General features: G+C 40.1%; 1 protein-coding gene across 3 annotated transcripts in view; it reads left to right on the plus strand.

The window, feature by feature from the left end:
* The window catches only part of LARGE1 (LARGE xylosyl- and glucuronyltransferase 1), a gene marked incomplete at both ends in the record, with an annotated part of 196,395 nt that overhangs the window by 141,106 nt on the left and 33,469 nt on the right, over positions 1-21,820 (plus strand). For all 3 annotated transcript variants that reach the window (XM_082014020.1, XM_082014021.1, XM_082014022.1), the window contains 2 exons: positions 11,745-11,857; positions 13,364-13,489. In XM_082014020.1, coding sequence (XP_081870146.1) covers positions 11,745-11,857; positions 13,364-13,489 — 239 coding nt within the window. The remainder of the gene's footprint in view (positions 1-11,744; positions 11,858-13,363; positions 13,490-21,820) is intronic.

Genomic DNA, 21,820 nt, shown 5'->3' on the forward strand with positions numbered 1-21,820 from the left:
GACATATATATGTAGTATTCCAATCTAATGATTTAAAAATCATTCTGAAGTGTGGTATTTTTAGCTTGATCAAAACAGTTCTTTATGTGAACATACATAGCTTGATGAGTAATTATGTTGTCCATCACTCTGAAATGCCCTCTCTTTATTGTAGAGGGACCATCATTAGCAGGTTAAATATAGATGAAAGACTTGCACATAAAAGCTTAGTAGAGACATCCAGGTGCCTAAACTGAGAACAAAAACCTCTATTATGTGACAGGAGAACCCCAGACAAATGCATAGTAATAGTAAAACCAGTATTTTTTTCTTCTGAAGTGCAAGTTCACTATCCAGTTTCTCATTGTGCTCATAAAAGTGATTGTGTAAGGACACTTCCTCTTTGTAGATACAGAAACAGAGGTTTTGGCCATAGTTCCAAAGCAAAGAAAGAGGCATCACAGTTGGACTCCATCTTTGGACTCTAACAAGTAGCCTGGTCACAAAAAGTATCAGAGTAACAAAGATGTCTTTCTACACCCTTGTGTCAATGCTGTCATCTCTAAGAGAATGCCAACAAAAACAGTTGAATTTGGTCATAGTCGGATAACTCTCTTAGGTGCTATTAGCTACAGAAATCACTATGCTTTAATCATTTTAGTGTTAGGGCAGACTAGGTTCAGGACAAACCTTTCCCTTTTAAAAAAATATCAAGAAACTTTTAAGAAAGAAGAATCTGCAAAATAGAGTGGACACTGAGATCTCAGAAGCAGCAGTTCAGTTCTTTCCTTTCCCCATGGTCTGTCTTCTGTCTCTGTGTTCAGCTACATCCTGACTTTAATTGTTCCTGCTGTAGCTCTTCAACCCTCCCTCCTCCACCCATCTTTGTCAAACTGAGCTCAGGGCAGGACAGGAGCACTGCAATACCCTATATATACAGAGAGTTTATACGTGGTTGTTGTCAACATGTATGAAGAGCAGAGATGGTGAAAAGAGAAGCTTTCCCAAATAGGGTCATAGAATTATAGGCAATTTAAATCAGAAAGGATCTCCAGAAGTCTTCTAGTCCTCTTCCTACTGAAAGCCAACTCGGGTTGCTCAGGGCCTTTTCCAATTGAGTTTTTAGTTATCTCCAAGGATACCTTTCAAGGCAGCCTGTTCCTGTATTTGACTACTGTCTTGGTGAGAAAAGTAAAAAATAAAAGTAAGTATTCCTAATATATAATTAGAATTTACTTTGCTGCAATTTGTGTCAGTTACCTCTCATTCCATCTCTGTGCATCTCTTGGAAGAGTTTGGCTCCGTTAAGTGGTTTTAGACAGCAATAAGTGATCCCCTTAGCCTTCTCTTCTCCAGGCTGAACAAGCCCAGTTCTCTCAGCTTCTCCTCATATATGTTCTCCAGGCTTCTGACCATTTTGGTTGCTCTCCACTGGACATACTCCAGCATGTCAATGTCTTTATTTGACTGACCAATCCAAAACGGTACTTCAGATGTGGTCTTACAAGTGCTGAGTAAAGAAATGTAATCAATTCCCTTGACCTAAGGGGCTAATGCAGCCCAGGATGTGGTTGGCCGCCTTTGCCACAAGGTCACACTGCTGGCTCATGTTCAACTTGCCATCCACCAAGCCCCCTAGGACTTTTCCTGAAAAGTTCCTTCTAACCACTTGTTCTCCAGCCTGTACTGCCCATTCAAGAGTAGTCCCATGCAGGATTTTTTGTTGAACTTTATGAGCTTTCTCTCAGCCCAGTTGCCCAACCTGTAAAGGTCCCTCTGAATAGCAGCCCTAATCCCCAGTGTATTAGCCACAGACCCCAGTTTGGTGCCATGTGTGACGTTGCTGAGGATGCATTCTCTCTTATCTCTGGCTCACTAATCAAGATGTTAAACATTATCAGCCCCAATATCAACTCTTGTGGAATACCACTTGTAACTGGCCGCCATCTCAGTGTTTTATTGCTGAACACAACCCTTTGAGCTTGGCAGTCCAACTTACTTTGCAGACACCTTGTAGTCCACTTATCCAAGCCGTACCTCACTTTGGCTATATGAGCACACTGAACAGCATCCCTGTATTTCTGTTGTGAACCTAATCCTGTCTCTCTGTTGCTAGAAAAGAAATGGTTTTGGAGGAAGGATTGACCTGCAGCTGACCTTTGGGTGAAATCATTGCATTAAAGTACATTGTGTTTCCTGTTTTTTTAAAAATGCTACGGTTAATTTTTAGGCTTGTTCATTCTGTGCTGCTCTTTTCTTCCCCTAATCCATTTCTTAGAATGTTCTATTCCTCCTGAATCCCATTCAGTCCAGTAAGAGGGGGGAAAAAAGTGGTCTGGTTGCTTCTGAATGCAAAACCTCAAACCTCGTTGTCATCCAACTATAAAGAAATACCTGAGAGGCTGTTCGGCCCATGAACCACATTTTCTCCTCTGTTGCTAGGGCATTGACTGATCACCAGACCAAGAAAAGACATGACAGGCTCTTACTCATTGTGCCCACCCCTACAATTAGCCTTGTGCACTACTGTTAATATTAGAAGCCAGCCAAAATAATTATCACCTGCGCAGGGTGCATTTTTCCTCTTCACATAGTCCAAAGTGAAAACCTTGTAAAATTGTTGACATTTCGACCTCTATTAAATATGATGCTTTTGAGAGGGTCAAAACCAAAAGAACCCCACATAATTTAAAGCAATGGTTCCTGTTACCATTCACTTTTTGCTGCTTTCTGAGGAAGAAAAAAAAACATAGGTAAGCATCATGGATAAGGTCCAGATCTGATATAAATGCCTGGTTCTTGTGTTAAATAGACCTAAGCAGATTTACAGGAGCTGAGGATCAAGAAACAGATCTTTTTCTTTTAAAGGTGTGTGATTATTTGGTGGAGAGTCCAAGATGGATTAGTTATGGAAGATGTACTTGCTTTCATCAGGGCAAATATCCATCGAATTCCAGCAAACCTCCTCAGTTTTTATCCATGGAAACAAGCTTTGTGTGACCCCTTTTTCCAAACATGCCTGCACAGGGAGATTCAATGGCTGGACCTCCTGCACAGTAACCCTGCACGGTCTGTACTATTCTGTGATTCCTCTTCAGGACAGCTCACGCAAAGTCCAGTTACATCTGGCTTAATGTAGACTTGTGACACTCACTCACGCTTTTGTGTTTTGAGGCACTGGCATGTAAAATTGTTCACTCAGAAAGAATAAAGAGATGCATGAGAATCAGTCCAGGATGGATAACCAGATAAACATGAACTCTGGGTTTAATATGGTTGTCAATATACTTTTTGTGATCATTGGATGTATAAACAGGGATAATAAACTCATTTCAAGTATAAGTACAGGAGATACATTTCTTTTGTATTGGGTGTAGACTTTTTACTCCTCATGTACCAGACGTCTACGCTGTCAGATAAATTAGCTCCCTAGTTCATTCTTCACTCTTGGCTCTCTGATCATCCACAGGGCACAGAAATCAGTTGGTACCCTGTCTTTCTCAGGGAGCAACCTGTCTTTTGTCAAGGAAAAAAAAAAAAAAAGAGTCGATAGTTCACTCCAGGAAGTATTTCTGGAAAGTAGTATAGATAGAACTACACTGTTTGGCACCTCTTTCCAGTCCTTCAACGCTGCATCAGAAGACTTCACACTCTCTGATATTCCCACATACCTTGATGACGTTCTCCAGTGCACACATTATAGACCCTCAGTTTCATGCTCAAAACTCACCAGTCTAGAAAATTGTAACATGGCTCCATCTCATAATGTCAGACATTGAGAAATGTAAACAAAATAATTTTTATGTCTAAAAACTGAAGGAACACAAGCTAGGCCCTCAGAGACAAGTATTGTATAGTATGAATATGGCCAGCCTGCTCAGTAAAGAGCTAGACCCTGAACAGTGTGTGTACAACCACTCCGCAGTCCTTGATCTGGGTGTTAGGGATCAGTTCGTGGAGTGGATATATTTTAAAATGTAGATTTAGCTACTTGTCCACATCTAATCTCCACCGGTCAATAAGGAGTACTTATAAATTAACAAGGTTCAAAGAAAATACTGGAAAATTTCCCATAAGGTTCAGAAAAATGGCTCCAGGAGCTTATCTGGGAGCAAGTCAAGGAGTAGTTTGATCATAGCTTATTAGTATCTGCAGGAGAAAATAACATTTCTTAATAGAGGGCTTGCCAATTTAGCAAAGGTTCAGCAAGATCAAATGACTGCAAGTTCAAAGACATGTTCAAATTAGAAGTAAGGGAAGTATTCTTCATCAGGGTAATTATGCATTGGAATAACTTATCAAAGTTTGTGATAGATTATCCATTATTGTAAATTTTTAAGTCAAGACTGAGTATTTTTCTAGAAGTTATACTCGAGATAAAGCACAAATTTATTTTGAAAAATCCTATGGCCTCTGTTATGCAAGAGCTAAAAATTATCCTTTCTGACTTTATCACTTAAATATGTATTTAACCAGGACTTTGTTTTCCGCTCGACTGAAGTCACCTAAGCACCCAGGCGAATGGAATCACAGATAACCTGTCGTGTAAGAACTTACTGCATTTTTAGTATTGAAGAGAGGAAAAGTTCTTTAAAACTTTGTAGAAATTTTCCACATTTCCCCCATGTTACTTTTCTTTTTAAGTCTCACATTTCAAAGTTATTATCCTTATAATAAGATGTGTACCTGACCATCCTTTTGTTGGATGTCAACTTTTGGCACCTCCATCATGACTTCCAGACACGTCGAGAGATGCACACTGAGTAGCTGTTGGGTGATACTTTGTGTATGGCAGTGATGTGAGACATCTCTTTGAGACAGCTCTCCTCTGCTCCATTTAAATTGGTGATTGCCGTTGTGCTACAGCATGTAGAAGCTAAAACCTCCCTCCTCTCTCCCTGTGTAGCTATGAAGTTAGAATATGTTATCTGAGGTTTAAAACTTCTGAGCAAAAACTTTCACAATCTTTTGAATTTCAAGAGAATTTAACGATTTGCCTCGTATGTGGGGTTTTTTTCTCTCTTGGAAGCCATCTCCCTAGTTTACCAACTGAGAATATTTGCTTTCCACTGCCTTTAAAATGTAATCTCTGTACTTTATATGCTCACAAGGGTTACAAAGTGCAAAGGCTGTAAGAAAACTGAGGAGCTTTTTAAAACTCATGTAAGGAGCTTCTTCACAGATGTTTTTCATCTCCTACAACTCTTTGCACAGGGTTCAGGAAACACAGAATTCGAGAACGGTTAGTATCCTTACTGCCTTCCTTGACACCCAAAGCAAGTACAGCAGCTGGGAAGAACTCTAGTTTCCCTTTCTGATTTTCATAATATTTGATGGTTTTTGCCAGCCATGTTGTTTTCCATTACAGGATTTAGAAAAACTTTGTTAACAGCTTCGGCAGGAAAATGTATGACTTTGCACTGCGGGATTTATGTGAGAGAAGGCCAATTCCTCCAGGGCTAGAGATGGCTTTTCTTTGCTGACCTCTGAGAGACCTGTAGAATTGTTACTTCTCTTCACAAGACTCTGGAAGATAGGAGGGAAGGGCATTACTCGGCAGGATGTTCTTTAAGGAGCAGGGGTTTTCTTCCATAGACTTTGTAAAAGTCTTATGGCTCATGACTCCTTTCCTGTAGACCTTTAGACTCCTAAATGAAAGAAATTTTTCTGTAGCAGCCTTTGGGGCTCTAAAAAAGTTGGAGAAATTCCCCCAGAAAGAGAAGATATAAAAAGTGTATTTATCTTTTTTCAAATTGCTTGGTAAGAATAACATCTAAACAATAAAGAAACAATTAGAAAACCAGGAAATTCTGAGCTACAATCAGTAGCTCTGTAAGAAGTTAGAATTGTGCTCAAGTATATTGTTCATCTTAACTCTGCCTAAGGAGAAACAGCGTACTTCGGAAGAGGAGAAGGAAGAAAATAAAAGTGTTCCATTTCATTAAATGGTCTTCAGTAAATGTAAACAAAATGTTTATAATGCTTCAAGAGGAACAGACTCCCAACAGAGTGACTGCACTATATTTCAAAATGCACTCTTATCACAGCTTCGCTTTCAATACAAGTGCAGAGAAAACAAGGGCTATTGCATTCTGTCACTGTGCCCGGAGGGACACCCACTTCCCATTTCAAAAGAGCTTCTCAGCCCTGTTCAGTTTTCTCAGAGAAAAGTTCAAATGTGGAGTCATCGTTTATTCTCAATTAACACATTGTTCATCCCTGCAAGTTTTTATTAGGTTTTTTTACATTGTGAAAGGCTGCTTTCGGAGAAAAAGGCTGGTGCGTGTAAGTTCATAGTTAAATAATGTATTAGGATACTCCAAAAATGTGTTATAACGACAGTCCTTTGGTCATAGTGTGTTAATAGCTATAGACATAAGCTATGGTTTTATTATGCTAATGATACGGCTAGTCAAATTATGAGCAGCAGTTAGATAGATGGTCTATACATCAAGTGAAATAAATGCAGTGATTTTCATCCACACAAAGACTTAAAATGAAGATTTAAAAATGCGTGCAGTGGCTTGTTGTGAATTGCAGCTTTAATGCAATTTTTTAATCCCTCGCAGCCATATACTTGTGTTTTTCTGTTTGCTTCTGATACCACGGGTGCAGAGCAGAGGCCACAGTCAGCAGTGCGGAGGTGTGGCCCAGTGGGTTCCAAATGCGGTCCTTCGCAAAACTGGTCATTTGGGCCCTGATGCGGGGCAAAGGCACAGTCGCATTCCTAGCATTACACACTGTGACCACTTCCGTTGACTTCAGGTACAGTAAATTGAGATTAGAACATGTGTAAGTATTTGCTAGAGTACTAAGCAGTCAGCACTATCATGGCACTTCTCGTGGGGTAGCAGAGCTACAAGCTCCTTCCAGAGAGCCTAGAAGTGAAGTCAACGTTTTGGTGCCAAATCTATTTCACAAAACACAGTAGCTTACTGTTGTTTGTTCCGCCTTAAATCTCTGCGTCAGTTGTTTATTGCATCAAATCTCCATAATGTCAGCCCTGTTTAACGTTATTTCTTACGGCATCGAAGACTCAGTGGTTTCGTGTATGGTCTTAGGTATGCTGGTTAGGTATCGTAAAATCCCAGTAATTATTTTAAAACTCACCGTTGCTTTATAATATATTTTGAAGTGTGTCTTGCCTGTCTTTCTCAGATATTGTAGTGGTATCTACTTGCTATCTGTCTAGATGGTTTGCTGTGATAGGCTTGGTTTCGAGAAGAATTTTTAAAAGACTGACAAGGATAGGCTCTGAGATGCTGCTCACATAATACGGCATTGCCTCAACAGCTCGCAAAAGCATCCTATCCCACCTGAACGAAACAGGCAAGGCAGTGCTTACAGAAGATGATCTCTTAGTAGCTACATTTTTTTCCCCCACAGCACTGAGTATTTTTCAGCCACCTTAAAAGGGCCATTGTAATAAATTGATTGAGTTTGAAAGCTTGTCCAGTTTCACTATAACTTCTGTAAGTGATTCTGTTCTATCTTAAAACGTTGTTTATTACTTCCAGCTCTACTGCATATTCCTCTGTGAATTTCAGTAAAAGCCGTAATCTGTGTTCCTGAAGCAAGAGGTGGAAATGCTTGGTAGCATTCCGAGGGAAATTGCTGACGTCTCTGCAAAGTTTCAATTTAGTATTCAGAGAAATGAAATAGAATATTTTGTTCTGGAGCGGATAAATTAAAAAAAAAAAATACTATTTTGCTGAGATGGTTTGACATACCTACTTAAACCATTGCTTCATCAAAACATTGGAAAGAGAAAAAATTTTATTTGGATTGAATCAAAAAATAGGAAAAGGACAAAAAATTTAGGTGACCCCCAGAGATTTGTTATACACAGAATAAAATATTTATTTTCCTTTTCAGGTCTTGTAATAATTTTCAAGAAGATTTTTAATTTGCATCAAATTTGAAGTGAAAAATGTTATTTTGGAATAAGTCATTTTTTAAAATGAGACCCAAAAAATTGCAGTATTTCCCAACTGAAACATTTTAGTCCAAATATGTTAATTCCAATTTTTTGCCCTGTTTTCTCCAATCTATTCACCAAATTCTGTTTTTTTTGTTTTGTTTTGCTTTTGGGACTGGGCTTTTTTGTGTTGTGTCCTGAAATTACATTGTTTGAGAAGCTCCTTTGTACGTTTGTTTGCTTTCTTGATTGTTTGTTTGTTTGTTTGTTTGAGCAATTCAGAATCTGTCAGATTTTGGTAGTTCAAGCAAGGTCTTATCAAGCAGGGGGAGAAAATGCCATTCAAGTAAAAACTAGACTAGGATGCATTCCACAGGTTTAGTAATAAAGCATTATTTTTCAAGAGCTCTCTTGACATATTTGCATCTCTCTATATGCCTGAACTATTTCCTCAGGATAAGGAAAACAGGGTGTTCTGTGGCTGACCACAATCTGTTTAATACTCATGAGACATTTGGGTTGCCACTTTTCTCTTTTTGTTTATTTGCTGCCAAGCTTTCCCTTTGTTTTTCTCAGGTGGGTTAGGGCAGGAAAATGCTGCATTCATCAAAAGATGAGATATCCCTCTGCCTGGGGACAGATGTTCATAAAATATTCCTTTGATTTTTTTTTTTCTCTAGTCTCTTCCTCCCTCAGCACAGCAGCTGACAGTAAGTCCCTTTCCCCTTTGTTCAGCTGTATGTCGCCTTGAATTTAGTCTGAGATTTCAATCAATTTGACTCTGAGGGAAAGGGCTCCTCAGGCAGATACTTCCCTTTCCTTATTTCAGACACTTTACCTGCAAACTAATTGCGCAGATCAGAGTTAGTTGATTTGTTGTTTGCTTTTGGTAACAGAACAATATAGAAGTTAAGACTGAAGTGCTGTGTTCTGAAAAAAAGGTAATTTTTTCTCTGCATGAACTATTTAAAAGTTTCCAACACATGCTTTTGCTTTGCTTTTGCACTAAATAACACTAATTAGGTGAATAGCAATCTACATTGTCCCGTCAGTAGAAATCTCTTTATTCTCACTAATACTAATGAGTAAATATTTAAACTTGCTAGAAATACTCTCCAGTAGTTATTTTTATGGCAGGAGTAAATTAGAATTCCACAGTGTGAGAAGCCCTGAACAGAGGCTGTACAAAGGTGTTAAACCCAAGCCTGTAGGTGAATTAAACTAGAAATCACATCAAAATTGGTCTTGATGATGGAACATTAAAAGCTTGTGAATATTTTCAATAGCCATGATTGCATCATAATTTAATACATCCTTTCTCACGTGTATTCCAGTTTTTGCACCCCCATCTGCCTCTCAGCTGCTACCATGATAGCCCCTCAGGACAGTATAATCTCTTTAGCTGCGATGCCATAATCTGCTGCTCACATAGGAGTGGAAGACAAAAAAACTGGAGAATACTGCACATATTAAAACATTTCCCCTTTTTCTCCTGAAGGCTTAAAGAAATTAAGAAAAAATATTTTATTGTCTATGAATTATAAATACTATTACATTAGAGTTACCTGAATCTTACACTTACACTTAGTCTTTATTTTTCTTAATAACAAATCTCCTCAGTTGTATTTCACTGTTGAAACAAAGCTGACAGTTCTTGCCAGCTGGAAAAAATCCACTGCCAGAGAGGAGTTTATCCCACCCAGTTTATTGCTGCAGTGCAAGGAATCTGCTTCACATGGATGTAGAATTTCAGACAATGCACAGTGGCTCTCTTGAAGCTGATGCACCAACACTGCACACTCCAGATAGGCTTCGGTTATGCTGGAGAGAAGACAAACACACTGGCAGAAATACGTTGCAGCATGTTGTGACAATACGTCCCTTTCCAGTCCAACAGCTGGAAGCAGAAAGGTTGACTGAAGATGAAAGGGGATCCCGTCAGTACAGGTTCCAGCATCCTTGGGAACCAGATGGACTGCAATGGAAAACTGAACTAAAATAGGCCACAAAATTCACTGCCAGAAGAAGTTTTCTTTTTATTGATGGCAGTGCCAGGTTTTACTAGAAAGAAATTTGCCATGTCATGGAAACTGAAGATAGGAATGAACTGGAACCTTCTTTATTCTCTCCCAACCAGTGCAGCATTGTTCCAGGTATATTTTCTAATCTCTGTGTAGTCTGATTTTTAAAGACTCAGGAAATAAAGCATTTTATCTGCCATTTTTAGGTTATTTCACCACAACTGTTTTAGGATAATTTTTCCTAAGTATGCAGAGTATGTTTCCTTTCTTATTCTCATTACTTTTAGTTTTATCATCTTAGACTCCCTCGGGCAGCTTTTCCCAGTGCCTGCTTTTTGCCATTTCATATTCTTCTGTGTAGCTGTTATGTGTCTCTACAATCACCATGATTATTTTTTTTTAAGTCTTCTTGTTTAATGTCACTTGCAGATGTCATTACTATTCTGTTCACTTCCCCCGTCCACTAATGAAGATGTGAAACAACGCAGAACCTATCATCGCTCTTACTAGATACTTCCTGTCAACCTGCTAGGCTGCTCTTTATCAGTACCCTTCCTTTATGGTCCTTCAGTTTGCGTTCATTCCCCATGACAGAACTCTTATCTAAGGCTTTCCAAATTAATTTCTCAAGTAAAATTTTCTGAGACACTGTAGGAAAAGTTTTGCTGATGCTTCACTCCAGCTTCATTGCTTCTGCTGTTTTCCCTTCTTCTACACTAGGGATTTTGTCCAGACAAAAAACAACTGAGGAATAACAGCTCATGCTGAGATATCTCTTTTCCCCCTTTGAGTGTAACTTTCTGATCTGAGGATCCTGCTCTGTGCACACTTGCTGCCTTAATGGCGGGCACTCTCAAAGGTTAGGTTGTAGCCAGCGCTGATCATCAGTTATTCAGACAAGTTTCAGGGATTGCAATCAGATGTGTCAGCTTATTAACTTCTTACTAGGTGAAGTAAGGGCTGCAATTTCATCTTATGCAGTATATGTATTGCATCCTGTGCAGTAAGTATTAAGGGCCAGATTTCACCCCGCACACATGGAGTAAAATGTTTTATGTGAGTGACAAAATTCTCTTTGTCTCAGCATAATCTTGATTTCAGGCCAGATAGAAATGCATTTAAACAGTGGGATTTTGGAAGAAGCAGATCTCTGTTCAGTGTGAAGATGGCAGAAATGGAGTCATACTAGATAAATCAGGATTGTCTCTATCCTTTCCCTAGTAGACAATGACTTGACAGAATATCCTCTTGGAGCCTGTAGCTTTTCAGAACAAGGAGTGGAAAGGGTCACATCTGAGTGTTAGGAGGCTCCTTATTTTTTTCTTGTAGGATATTGTCTAATTCTCTTTGGAATGATAATGACCGTTAGATGGAACAAACATCCATCACGTGAATCACCTCGGTTGGCTCGTTTTGTAAGGAATAATCCCAATGCTAATCATGTCATAATGAAATCAGTCTTTATCAGTTAAGGAGACCACTACAAACACAACATCCTTCTCTTGCTTCTCCCCAGTTTCACTCCTCTTGGGCTACTTTAGCCTTCTTGCAAGCCGGTGTAACCTAGCATTCGTCTGTGTGCCATCTTTCCATTTCTTCTCAGCAACCTCAGGGGTTCAGGAAAACTTTCTCTTAGTGGCATCTTGAAACCTGAAGCTTTTTTTTGGTCAACCTCCTGTGTTAGCACAGGGTAAGGACTGTAGTTTCCACTGATAGATCTTGTCTCATGTCCTTGTTTTAACTGCTGAATCAGCACACAGACAAGATGGGCCTTGACTGGCATGTGACATCATGGCTTCTCTTCTCTGCACTGTGTTTTCCTTCAGGGGTTATCTTGCTGCTTCTCGATAAGTTACGGAAGATGAAATGGGAGCAGATGTGGAGACTTACAGCAGAGCGGGAGTTAATGAGCATGCTATCCACTTCACTGGCTGACCAGGTGAGTAGGACATAACAACGAGTGGTACAACCACTACTCCATGGATTGAGGAAGGTAAGAAGGGGAAAGGGGATGAGGTGTAGGAAAAAGTGGCAGAAAGATATTGTGCCTGTAGTCAGCATTTGTTGAATCGTTCTGAGGAAAACATAGAAGAGAGGAATGGAGATATACTCATGAGGTTTCTCTTACTACACGGACATTTTATCTCTTCTGCACAGATGATTCATAAGATAGACAAATGGGCTTTTCAAGCTTTAATTTTCTGTCCTTCTTTCTTTAACATAAAACTCTCCAGACACTAGAAGTCCAAATATACTATATCTTTTCCTACCGGTTATTGTCTAAGCAGACTCTAGTTCTAAGAGTCTTCAGGTATTTCTTTACTGTTTCTGACAGATGAGTCCCAGCAGTCTTTTAGTGTACTGCTTGCCACAACACACCTGTGAAGACAAAAGCTGTGCTGTCTTCCCTGCCACAGACGGGAAACTGAGGCCAAGAGAAGAAATAGTGTGCCTATACACAGAAATGCATATTTACTCTCTTTGGGTTTCCTGACAGCTCTCAGTTTTAAATCCAGAAACCCTGTTAATATAGTACTGGATCCAAATCAATAAGTCTTGCTCAACAGCTCGAGTGTATTACCTCCATGCAACATCATATTTAGATATTTCTACTGCTTCTGAGCTACATCTGGCTTATGACCAGTCACCACTAAGGAAGTGTGCCGCTTACTGTGCCTGTAGAGGTGTGGACTTGTGTACAGTATCCTCGCAGATTGATCCAAAAGCTACTGAAGTTCATTAAAATGATTCTTGCAACTTCACTGTGTTTTAAATCAGGTCCTGAGCTGCTGTCCAATACTGCATGGGGCAGAATTTTGCAGAGGTTGCTTATGTCTTACCCTAACACCTTAACCACAAGACTGTCCTTGTAACATCCTGCAGCTGGATGGCTGCATAAGAGCAGAACAAGTTTTGTCCCTTTTGACGTAAGGTTTTCTGCAGATCTGTCCTACATGCCCTTTCCATGAAATACCTAGAATACTTGTTGCAACAATAAAGTACTAGCTGAAATCGCACATAGTAATTCACCTTGAAGCAGTGCAAGTGACAGGATCACTTTCATCCCCTTTATTGAGAAGTGATGTAGTACTTACTAACAGCAGGCAGTTTGTCATTTACTGCATATTACTCTCTCTGGTGACTAGAAGAGGAACCACATCTCTTGCCAGCAGTACAAGATACATGTTTTGAAAACTTTGCTGGAGTCCATTAGCTCTGTGTGTCAAGAGAGCCTGTTCCCCTAGTTCAGATCTACGTGTCGCCCCTCAGATTGATAGCACCTTTCATGGAAACAGAATTATGAAGCAAGTTTTGCCGACTTCAGCTCACATAACCATTTGCATTTCTCCCTGTGAGGGGCAGAAGGACAGTCAGCTCAGGGAGGCTGAGGTCACCTCACTGCAGAAAAAATGTACCCAACTGTTTCTCTGGTTTTGTCTGCTAGGATATCTTCAATGCAGTCATCAAACAAAATCCCTTCCTTGTCTACCAGCTTCCATGTTTCTGGAATGTGCAGCTGTCTGATCACACCCGTTCCGAGCAGTGCTACAGAGATGTGTCTGACCTAAAGGTATGTTTCACCGGAGGTTGGGTGGACGGTGTCCTTCGGGACAGAGAAGGCAGGACTCTGCTGTGACAGAAAGATGAAGTCCCTTAAGTAGGGGGGAAACGAACACATGCACTTTATGAGGACACCCAAGCAGGCGAAGCAAATATGACTTTGGCTTTGTGCATTTTGACTGCTAGAAAAGTCAAAGATGGATGCTGCTTTGGGGTTTGGCAAGGTGCTAGAGAAGTGCTTCACCTTCTTACATTCTGTACCTGTCACCTGTGCCTCTGCACCTTACTGCTGAGTTCCTATGGCTGTCCCACTTCTTAGCTCTTCCTAGCCAAAGAATACAAAACCTGGGGGTTTTTGGACCGGACAAGTTTGTAACTCTTTCATCAACATCATTTAGTAGAGTGAAATTCACAAAGAGGGCTGAATAGACTCTAGCTAGAAATACATTAGCCAAAATTTAAAGACCTTGCACACTTCATATTTAGCCTTTGCATACACTTAACACAGCCACATTGCCACTCATTTTCCCAGGATTTGCTCTGGAAAAAAAGGCTGAGTAGAAACCTATTAATGTAATAAAATGAAGCTATAGTATCAGTTTAATAGCACATTTTTCACTATTGTCAAGTAGCATGTAAAAGCAGGATGGATTTGAACAGATGTGGGTAAATTAACATCAATTGTGCTGTGGTCATTTTGAAAGGCCAAACTCAAATGTAGGATGCAGAGAGTTCAGAATTGAAGCTGATTGAGCTTCTACAAGGTTTAGAATAAGGCTGGCTGGCTAAACAGCAGTAGCTTCCGTCAGAACAGACCAGTGGCATCAGAACACAGTAAATATTATGTATTTTTTTGCAATTCATTTTAAAATTCAGTTAAGGTTCATATATTTAATTTATGTTTTGAGAATGCTTTAGTAAACAAAATTAAAAAAAAAAAAGAACAACACAAAACCATAGAAGAGGTTGCAAGGGACCTCTGGAGACCATTCAAACCCCACTCAAAAAAAAATTTAGATCAAGTTGCTCAGCACCTTGTGCAGTTGAGTGTCAAGTCTCCAAAGACTGAGATTCCACAACCTCCCTGGCCCCCTGTTCCAGAGTTTAACCACCCTAATGGTACCATATATTTCCTAAATCTTAACCAAATTTTCCCTTGTAAGAATTTGTAGAGTAACAGCAGGTTTGTTATGAACACCAGATACTGGATGAATATAGAAAATCAGTCACCCTCAACACACTGATTTCAAAAGCTGCACTTCCCAAAAGACAGAAGTTCTACTACATGGGTTAACTGACCTGTCAAAGTTGGCCAGTATCACTTGATTTCATACATAAAGTGTTCACAGCCAACTATTCAGGTGTGGTCCATGGAAGACAGCTTTTAGAGTTAGATCAGTATACTGGTCAGTGTACCGATCACTGTGTTTTATGATAGATGTTTGTAGGGCAGGATCAATGCAGGGACTTAAAATCATGGTTTTATGCCTTGTAACAAAGTGCTGGTAGAGATTTTAGTTCTGTGCTCATGTTGAGAATCATGTATGACAGCAACTGCAAGGTCTGAAACAAAAGGAGAGATATAGTAGCAGGGAAAATGTTTTCTAAAAGATGAATTTTAGAAAAATACACTTCCTACCTGGAAGATATCACAGTATTTTTCTGTGAATTAGAGGCTGACTTTAATTCATATAATCTGCTGAGATAGATTGGATTCAGCACAAGGTTAAGACACATACATTTACATGAGAAAAAGATATTGAAGCTAGTAAATGAGGATCTAGGGCTTGGTTCAATTGTCTAAACACAGTTTGAGTCACCATAGATACTCTCAGTATGGGGCTGGCAGATACAACACAGACCTACAGGAGACCATAGCCTTTTGGCAAGGCAGCTGATGGGCAGACAGGGTAACCCTCAGGTGCTTTCAGTGTTGCTATACATCTCTATTTAGGCAACTGAATTGTGCTCCCCACGAGTGGTTTTGAAGACTGATTTAGCTCACCTCAGAGTAGTCATCTGACAACTAATCAGGCAAATCACTCTTTCAGCTCTGATGAATGTACTGACTAATCCCCGTGAGGTGTGGGACATCTCGCTCATATTTAACACCTACAAGTAAGCATTTACTAGAAGTATCTTAAAAATAAATTTAATCCTTTCTTCATTGTCAATTAACAAATTTATGTTTGCAAGTATAACTTAGGCATGGTTACTTATTACCGTATATCATATCACCCTGTCAGCCACATTACAGCATAGGTAATGAGGTCTAAGATGCATAATATCCTCCACTGGCTTTCTGGTCTGAGGTATTTAACTCTACAAGGGGTACAGACACATAAGCAATTTCTTCAGCTGAACTGGACTTACTCACGCTGCTAAAATTATCTCCTAAATACTGAATTGGGGCTGAAATTCTTCACTTTGAAAGAGGGGCCAGAGCCTTATCTAGTGCACATAAGCCCCCTGGTTTCACTAAAGCTCTTCCCATATTCAGCAGTTAAAGAACTGTCCCTGTTAAAATTCTTAATACAATCTAAAAAAAAAAATAAACCAATTAAAGTTGTGAATTTGCATTATGAAAATTAGCAAAATTCTAGTTCTGAAAAGAAACCGGCTGGTTTGATGTGTGGTCCTCTCAAAAAAGCAATAAATGTCGTTAGCCCAAGTTAGAAAATATACTCTTAAAATTACCAAAGTTAGTCAGTTCCATGGCATTTAATATAAATGGTATGACACAACATATTTGGCACATCCCATATTTCATGGTAAGACTGGAATAAGAAACGAAGTAAGAGAAACCTCCAGGGTAAGAAGGAGAGAAAGACAGATTGTGAAGTTGGTACTGGAGGATTAAGAAGGATAGCATAGGAAAGAAGGAAATGCAGGGAGAGATTTAAATTCCAAGCCCAGTCAAGTATTCCTCAGTCAAATCAGAACACGTTCCTCCCGTCAGGCTGAAACAGCACTGATTTGATTCCATCTGGCCTCAGAATCCATGGGACTTGAGGAGTTGTCATCTCTTACACACAACATCGTGTTAAATAAACGTAGACCCCCCAGGGCTGGCTGCCGTTCAGGTGTGCGTGTGTGTATGTATATATATACACATTTCTTTGCTGCTTTGTTCACATTCATGCAAACACAGGATGACCAGCATACTTTTTGTAGGCCTATGGAGCACCTGCATATTTCATATTGCCTGAGGAGGACTATAATCACTTTTTTCTCTTCATAGTCCTCATTAAGTTGCATCTCTATCCATTTTATTAATTTTTTTTCTTTTGTTTTGGTACTGTCTCATGTTAGAGAGGGTCAGACGTTTGACTACCGCTGAACTCTACTTTCTTGCTCCAGCTGAGCAGCATATACAAATTTGGGAGGACTTGCATGTGGGGACCTTTCAGAAAAGGCGTAAGGAGAGCAGAAATATTCACAACCAAGTTAGTGACCACTAATTTTGTAGGCATCTAAAGCAACATCAAAATAGGACTACTTCCTCATTTTTATTTGCCCAAATGCTTACTTAACCTCCTATGTCATACTGTATGGTGCTAGAGGCCACACTGTACACAGCTAGATTGAAGCCTGTGGGCTTTGTTCTGCTGTCCATGCTGTATGGAACCAAAACTTACGTAAATAATTACTTAGAGAAATCTTCCTTTCCCCACCCTGAGGGCACCTGTTTTAAGGATTCTTTGCATCAGCCGAGGATGTCTTGAACAATTACAGAAAACAAGAATGGGATAAAAGGAAGCAGATGCCCTTTAATTCTTTTTGCCAAGTGAGCCAACTGCATTCTCCAAAGGCCAGAGGTGTTTGTTTTTCCACGGCATTTGTTATACCTTGGAGAACCACTCGGGAGCTCTTATTGAAGACTGGCAAAAAGATGTGGAAGTGCTAGTAGTCATTCTGTGTAGGCATCCACTGTCTGTCTTGCTTATCTCAGCTCCTCACATGGTCCCTAGTAGCCTGCAATGTCAATGGACAAGAATGTGTGCTGTAGGACCATGCCTTGCTGAGCTTTGAAGCCTGTGGGGATCTGTCTGGAACTGAGGCTCATTTGTGCATTACTTTTGCTGGGTTGGGCCCTGTGTTTGCTTTCCTTTTTGGTTAATAGTTTGTTCCTGTCTGTAAGGAAATCTCATTTACTATGATTTGGCACAAACCAAACGGCAAGAAAAATCCTATGAAAGAAGGTAATGAATTGTGATGCCTCTGACAATGAATCATGACCTCATTGAATGAGTCAGTCATGAAGAGAAGTCTGGTTGTCAAGGATACAGATGCTATTTACACACAGAGAATCTGGTAATTCAGTCACAAAAATCAGATGCTGGACTCTTCAATGGGAATGTATCAAATTATTAGAATTTACCCCCCACCCCAAAATAGGAAAATGCTTTAAGTCCTGTTGATGGCTTTTCAAACTGGTTTTGAATGCAGCTGATACTAACTTAGCAGGTAGATAAATAATTAACCTCCTAAATTTTCCATTCGGAAATTGTGTTATGTGATTCACTGTGTCTTCCCTGGGAATGTCCTCCACACTAGAACGACTTTGTGAGATTACTTACAAAAGTTTAAACAGCTTCTTGTCCATAACCCAAATACATCATTTCAGATCTGCCTCAAACATGACCCATTGCACCTTTTTCTATTCCAGTCCCTGAGCCACCCCATGCTGTCCAAGCACCTCAGCACTGATCTGCAGCAGCTCTGGCATTCTGCTGCCTTGCGTCTTTTAATGCCAACCAAGGAAGAGCTACACTGGGAGGTGTAAGGGCTCAAGAAGGTTAAACATAGACCCCTCCCATGAATGAACATCCAAGTCAGTAACATGCTTCCACCCTGCCAAAACCCTGCATTGTGGTTCTACAGAGTTGTTTTTAGGGGTTTTTTTTCAGTCAGGAGGCCTCTCATTAAATAGGAGTGGAAGGGAAAGCTGCAAATCCTTTTGAGGAAAAACTGAGAACTTTGGTGAAAAATACAAGACAGGGACAGTCTGTCAGCTTACTGCCTTACAGCATAAGCAGCAAGCTGGGGGGTAAAGTAATCCCTGGGACCATGGGCACCAGATCAGGCAGGACAGAGATTTGAATCCCACATCCAAAAGCAGTGCCTGGACCTCTGGGTTGCTGGCTACTCCAAGTGAGTCTCTTCCACTTACGTAGTTTGGAAATACCACTCTGAAACCTCCCTGATGACATTTTTTGTGAAGTATTTGATACTTTCTGAGGAAATTGGTTCTTTTATTAAACCATTAATTTCTGACAAAACACAGCTTAAAAATAAAGTTTCCAGACATCTCTAATCAAGGCATAATTTACATGTGTGATGCTTGTTTGCAGTGTGACTTGGGGCATATTTAAACTTTTCAATAACCTGTGCCTGAAAAAAACCCTATTGAGATGGCATTAAAGTGGCATATATAGGTGGCTTTACTGTGCAGATTTGCTGAACATTTAACTCCTGTTGACTTCAGTGGGAACTGTCTGGTTGCCTAAACAAGGCATCTAATTTTTAAGCAGGAAAGCTCCCCATCTACAAAATACCAGTTTTACTTATTTAGCTAAATTGTGAAGTGCTCATGGGCTACCATGATAGGGTATCAGGATACCCTGTATTCTCTGATTTCATAAGGGCTGAAGCAGAGTGAGAAATTATCAAGATGTGCCTTTGGGTAAAAAATGAAAGAGATTGTGGTTAAGGAAACGTTTGGCCAAATACTTCTTTTGGATAGAGAAGATGCTTCAGGGCGAATATGGATAAAGGTGCCTATCGAAATAATGTTGTGTTGAAGCTTATCGTTTAGTGGTTTGAACATCAGATTTGAATGATTTAATATCCCCAGAGAGGACAATGCAGGTGGTAACCTAAGGAGGTTTGCTGGGATTTTTGTTTTCAGTGTATTTCCATGCAGATCACTGACCTTAGAGCCCTCTCCTACACTCCACCAGCATATGACATCCTCTGTTGCCTTCCATCTCGTCTCACCATCCTATTGCCAGTCTACGAGGCTCCAGCTGTGTCATTGTTTGAGTGCTTTGGGTCAGAACCTGGTGAATAAATAGGAACTATTGTCACAGTTAGCCTGTTTCACTGGGTCGCAAGTGTATGGAAGTATTCCAGGAGGCTGGCTGAGCGTAATCAGGGAGTGATAACGGTTGCTGATCAACTAGGATGGTATTAACAGAAATGTAGATAGTGCCAAGTTGCATAATGACAACTAAACCAAGAGTTAAGTAGGTATGGAACTGATCTTTCGGTACTTAAGTTGCTAGATGAAGATTAAGGGGTGTATTTTTCTTAGTTCTCAGGGGGCCTTGATAAAGAGTGAGAAGGATCCATGGGACAGCCTGAAGGCTAGCACTCTTCCTGAGGTATCCACCTAGATAACGGCACTGGAATTTTATATGTTCTAGCTGCAATTTCCTCTGTAAGCCAACACAGGTTTGGAATAGCTTAGAAACTAGGAAGGAAAATAGAAAAAGAAATAAACACAGTATTATGGTGCTCTTCAGTCTTGAAAAGGGGATATTTTAGTAATAAGATTTTTAGTTTCTAGATTCACTTTCTCTTTTTAATGTTAACGTAACACTTGCTTAGTCTGCAAATAAAGTGAATTCTAAGTTTGACTTTCTTTTTCCCTTCTGATTTCCCTGTAGTCGCTTTCTGATTTTTTTCTCCAATCAATTCACTGTTGCCCACAATAAAATTCCTAATGTAATGGCCATAGGTTTATCTGTGCAGACCATTGTCTCATCGTGTACCCCACTGATGCCCAGGACAGCCTGTGCAAGGATGTCTTGGCCTGTACAACTTCTGCTATGGCTGATGGTGCAGTAGACCAAATCAGACAGCTGCAGTCAGAACTGAAGGTGAATTTGTGGGCTGACAGCAAAAAAAGAATATGGTCTTTCGATGTAGTGTTGTATGTCAATGGTTAAGGGTCTTACTGCTTTTTGAAACCTGCTGTTCTTTTTTATGCTTGCATATATCACATAATATTTATTTAATCATGTTACATTTGAAAAGCAGCCTGCTTTTTCGCTAGACCTGTTTTGTGGTTTTCCTACCGCAGGTCATCCAGATGGTTGCATAGTTCCTTGATGTTCTTTAGCTGCATTGGCGTGTGCTGTCTTTCTTGATTAAAAAAATCAACTTTTCTGGACAGTCATCAGCTCCATTCAGCTTTCTTCAGTTCACTCCAGGCTCTCCTGACATGTGTACACATGCAGCATCCTGACATGTTTCAAATCTGATCGGATCTGAACCACCAGCTAGGCCCTTGACACTTACCAGCTTTTACACACACAACAGGTTTTGAAGGACGGCAGCAAAGAGCCTCCACGCTGACAACGGCAGTTGTCTGGCTTTGACATCATCCCCCACGCAACTGGGTAGAGGCATCAACACCAGTACTGGGCTGTGATGTGACATAGTGTATGTTGATGGGAAATTCCTGCAGCACCGGGGAGCCTGTCCCATACCAGTTGCTGAGTTTGCCATCATTAGCCATTTCTGTGCTCATGGTGCCCAGGGTGAGTGGACAGAGTGCTCGGCAGGGCCATAGGATGCTCGTGAAGACATCCAAAGGGAGACTCACGTGAAGTGCAGGACTAGTAGGGAGATCACGTAGAAGACTTTTCTTAGCAAGTATTTTTTGTCCCATTTGCCAGCTTCTCAGCTTTCTTTGACCTACCCTTAAATAAGTGCAAGTTACCAGCAGGCAGCTTCCATTCTACGCCTGCTTGTAAAAATGCATGCAAGTACCCTGTAGAACTGTTAAGCAGCCCTTTAGGTTCCTTCAGCCCTATGCTTCTGTTACGTGTGCCTGTTTCCCTGAGGTAGGATTCAGTCGTTGAGATTTTTTTGCATGCATTTAATGCCTTTTGCTGCAGTTAAATGCAGTGGATGAAATATGTCAAGTTCTTTTCAAAGAAAGGAGATTTCGAAGATCCATTTTTCAGTGGAGGAAATCTGTCATATTAAGTTTATGTCCTAACCTACCTAAAGCTCCTTTTGTTTCTGTGGTGTTCTGTATTTTCAGCACACGTTGCAGGAACATGTTACTGCACAGTTAAGCTACGCTTCCAAACATGAACAAACGTAAAACTAACAAAGAATGTAGCATTACCTGGGAAAAATATCTACACCAAGTGGTTTTGTGCAAATAATTTCCCAGATTTATACAGTGTGTAGATGCATCATGATCTTGATTTAAGGTTTTCCTATAGCTGGAAAAAGTGAATTGCCACTTTCTGAAATGATCTTTTTTCCCTACAGTTGCTTTTCTGTAACTGCATGTATGGTTTTCTGACATCCTAATTGCCTC

The sequence above is a fragment of the Phaethon aethereus genome, assembly GCF_964289735.1.
Source record: "Phaethon aethereus genome assembly, chromosome: 1".
NCBI lineage: Eukaryota > Metazoa > Chordata > Aves > Phaethontiformes > Phaethontidae > Phaethon > Phaethon aethereus.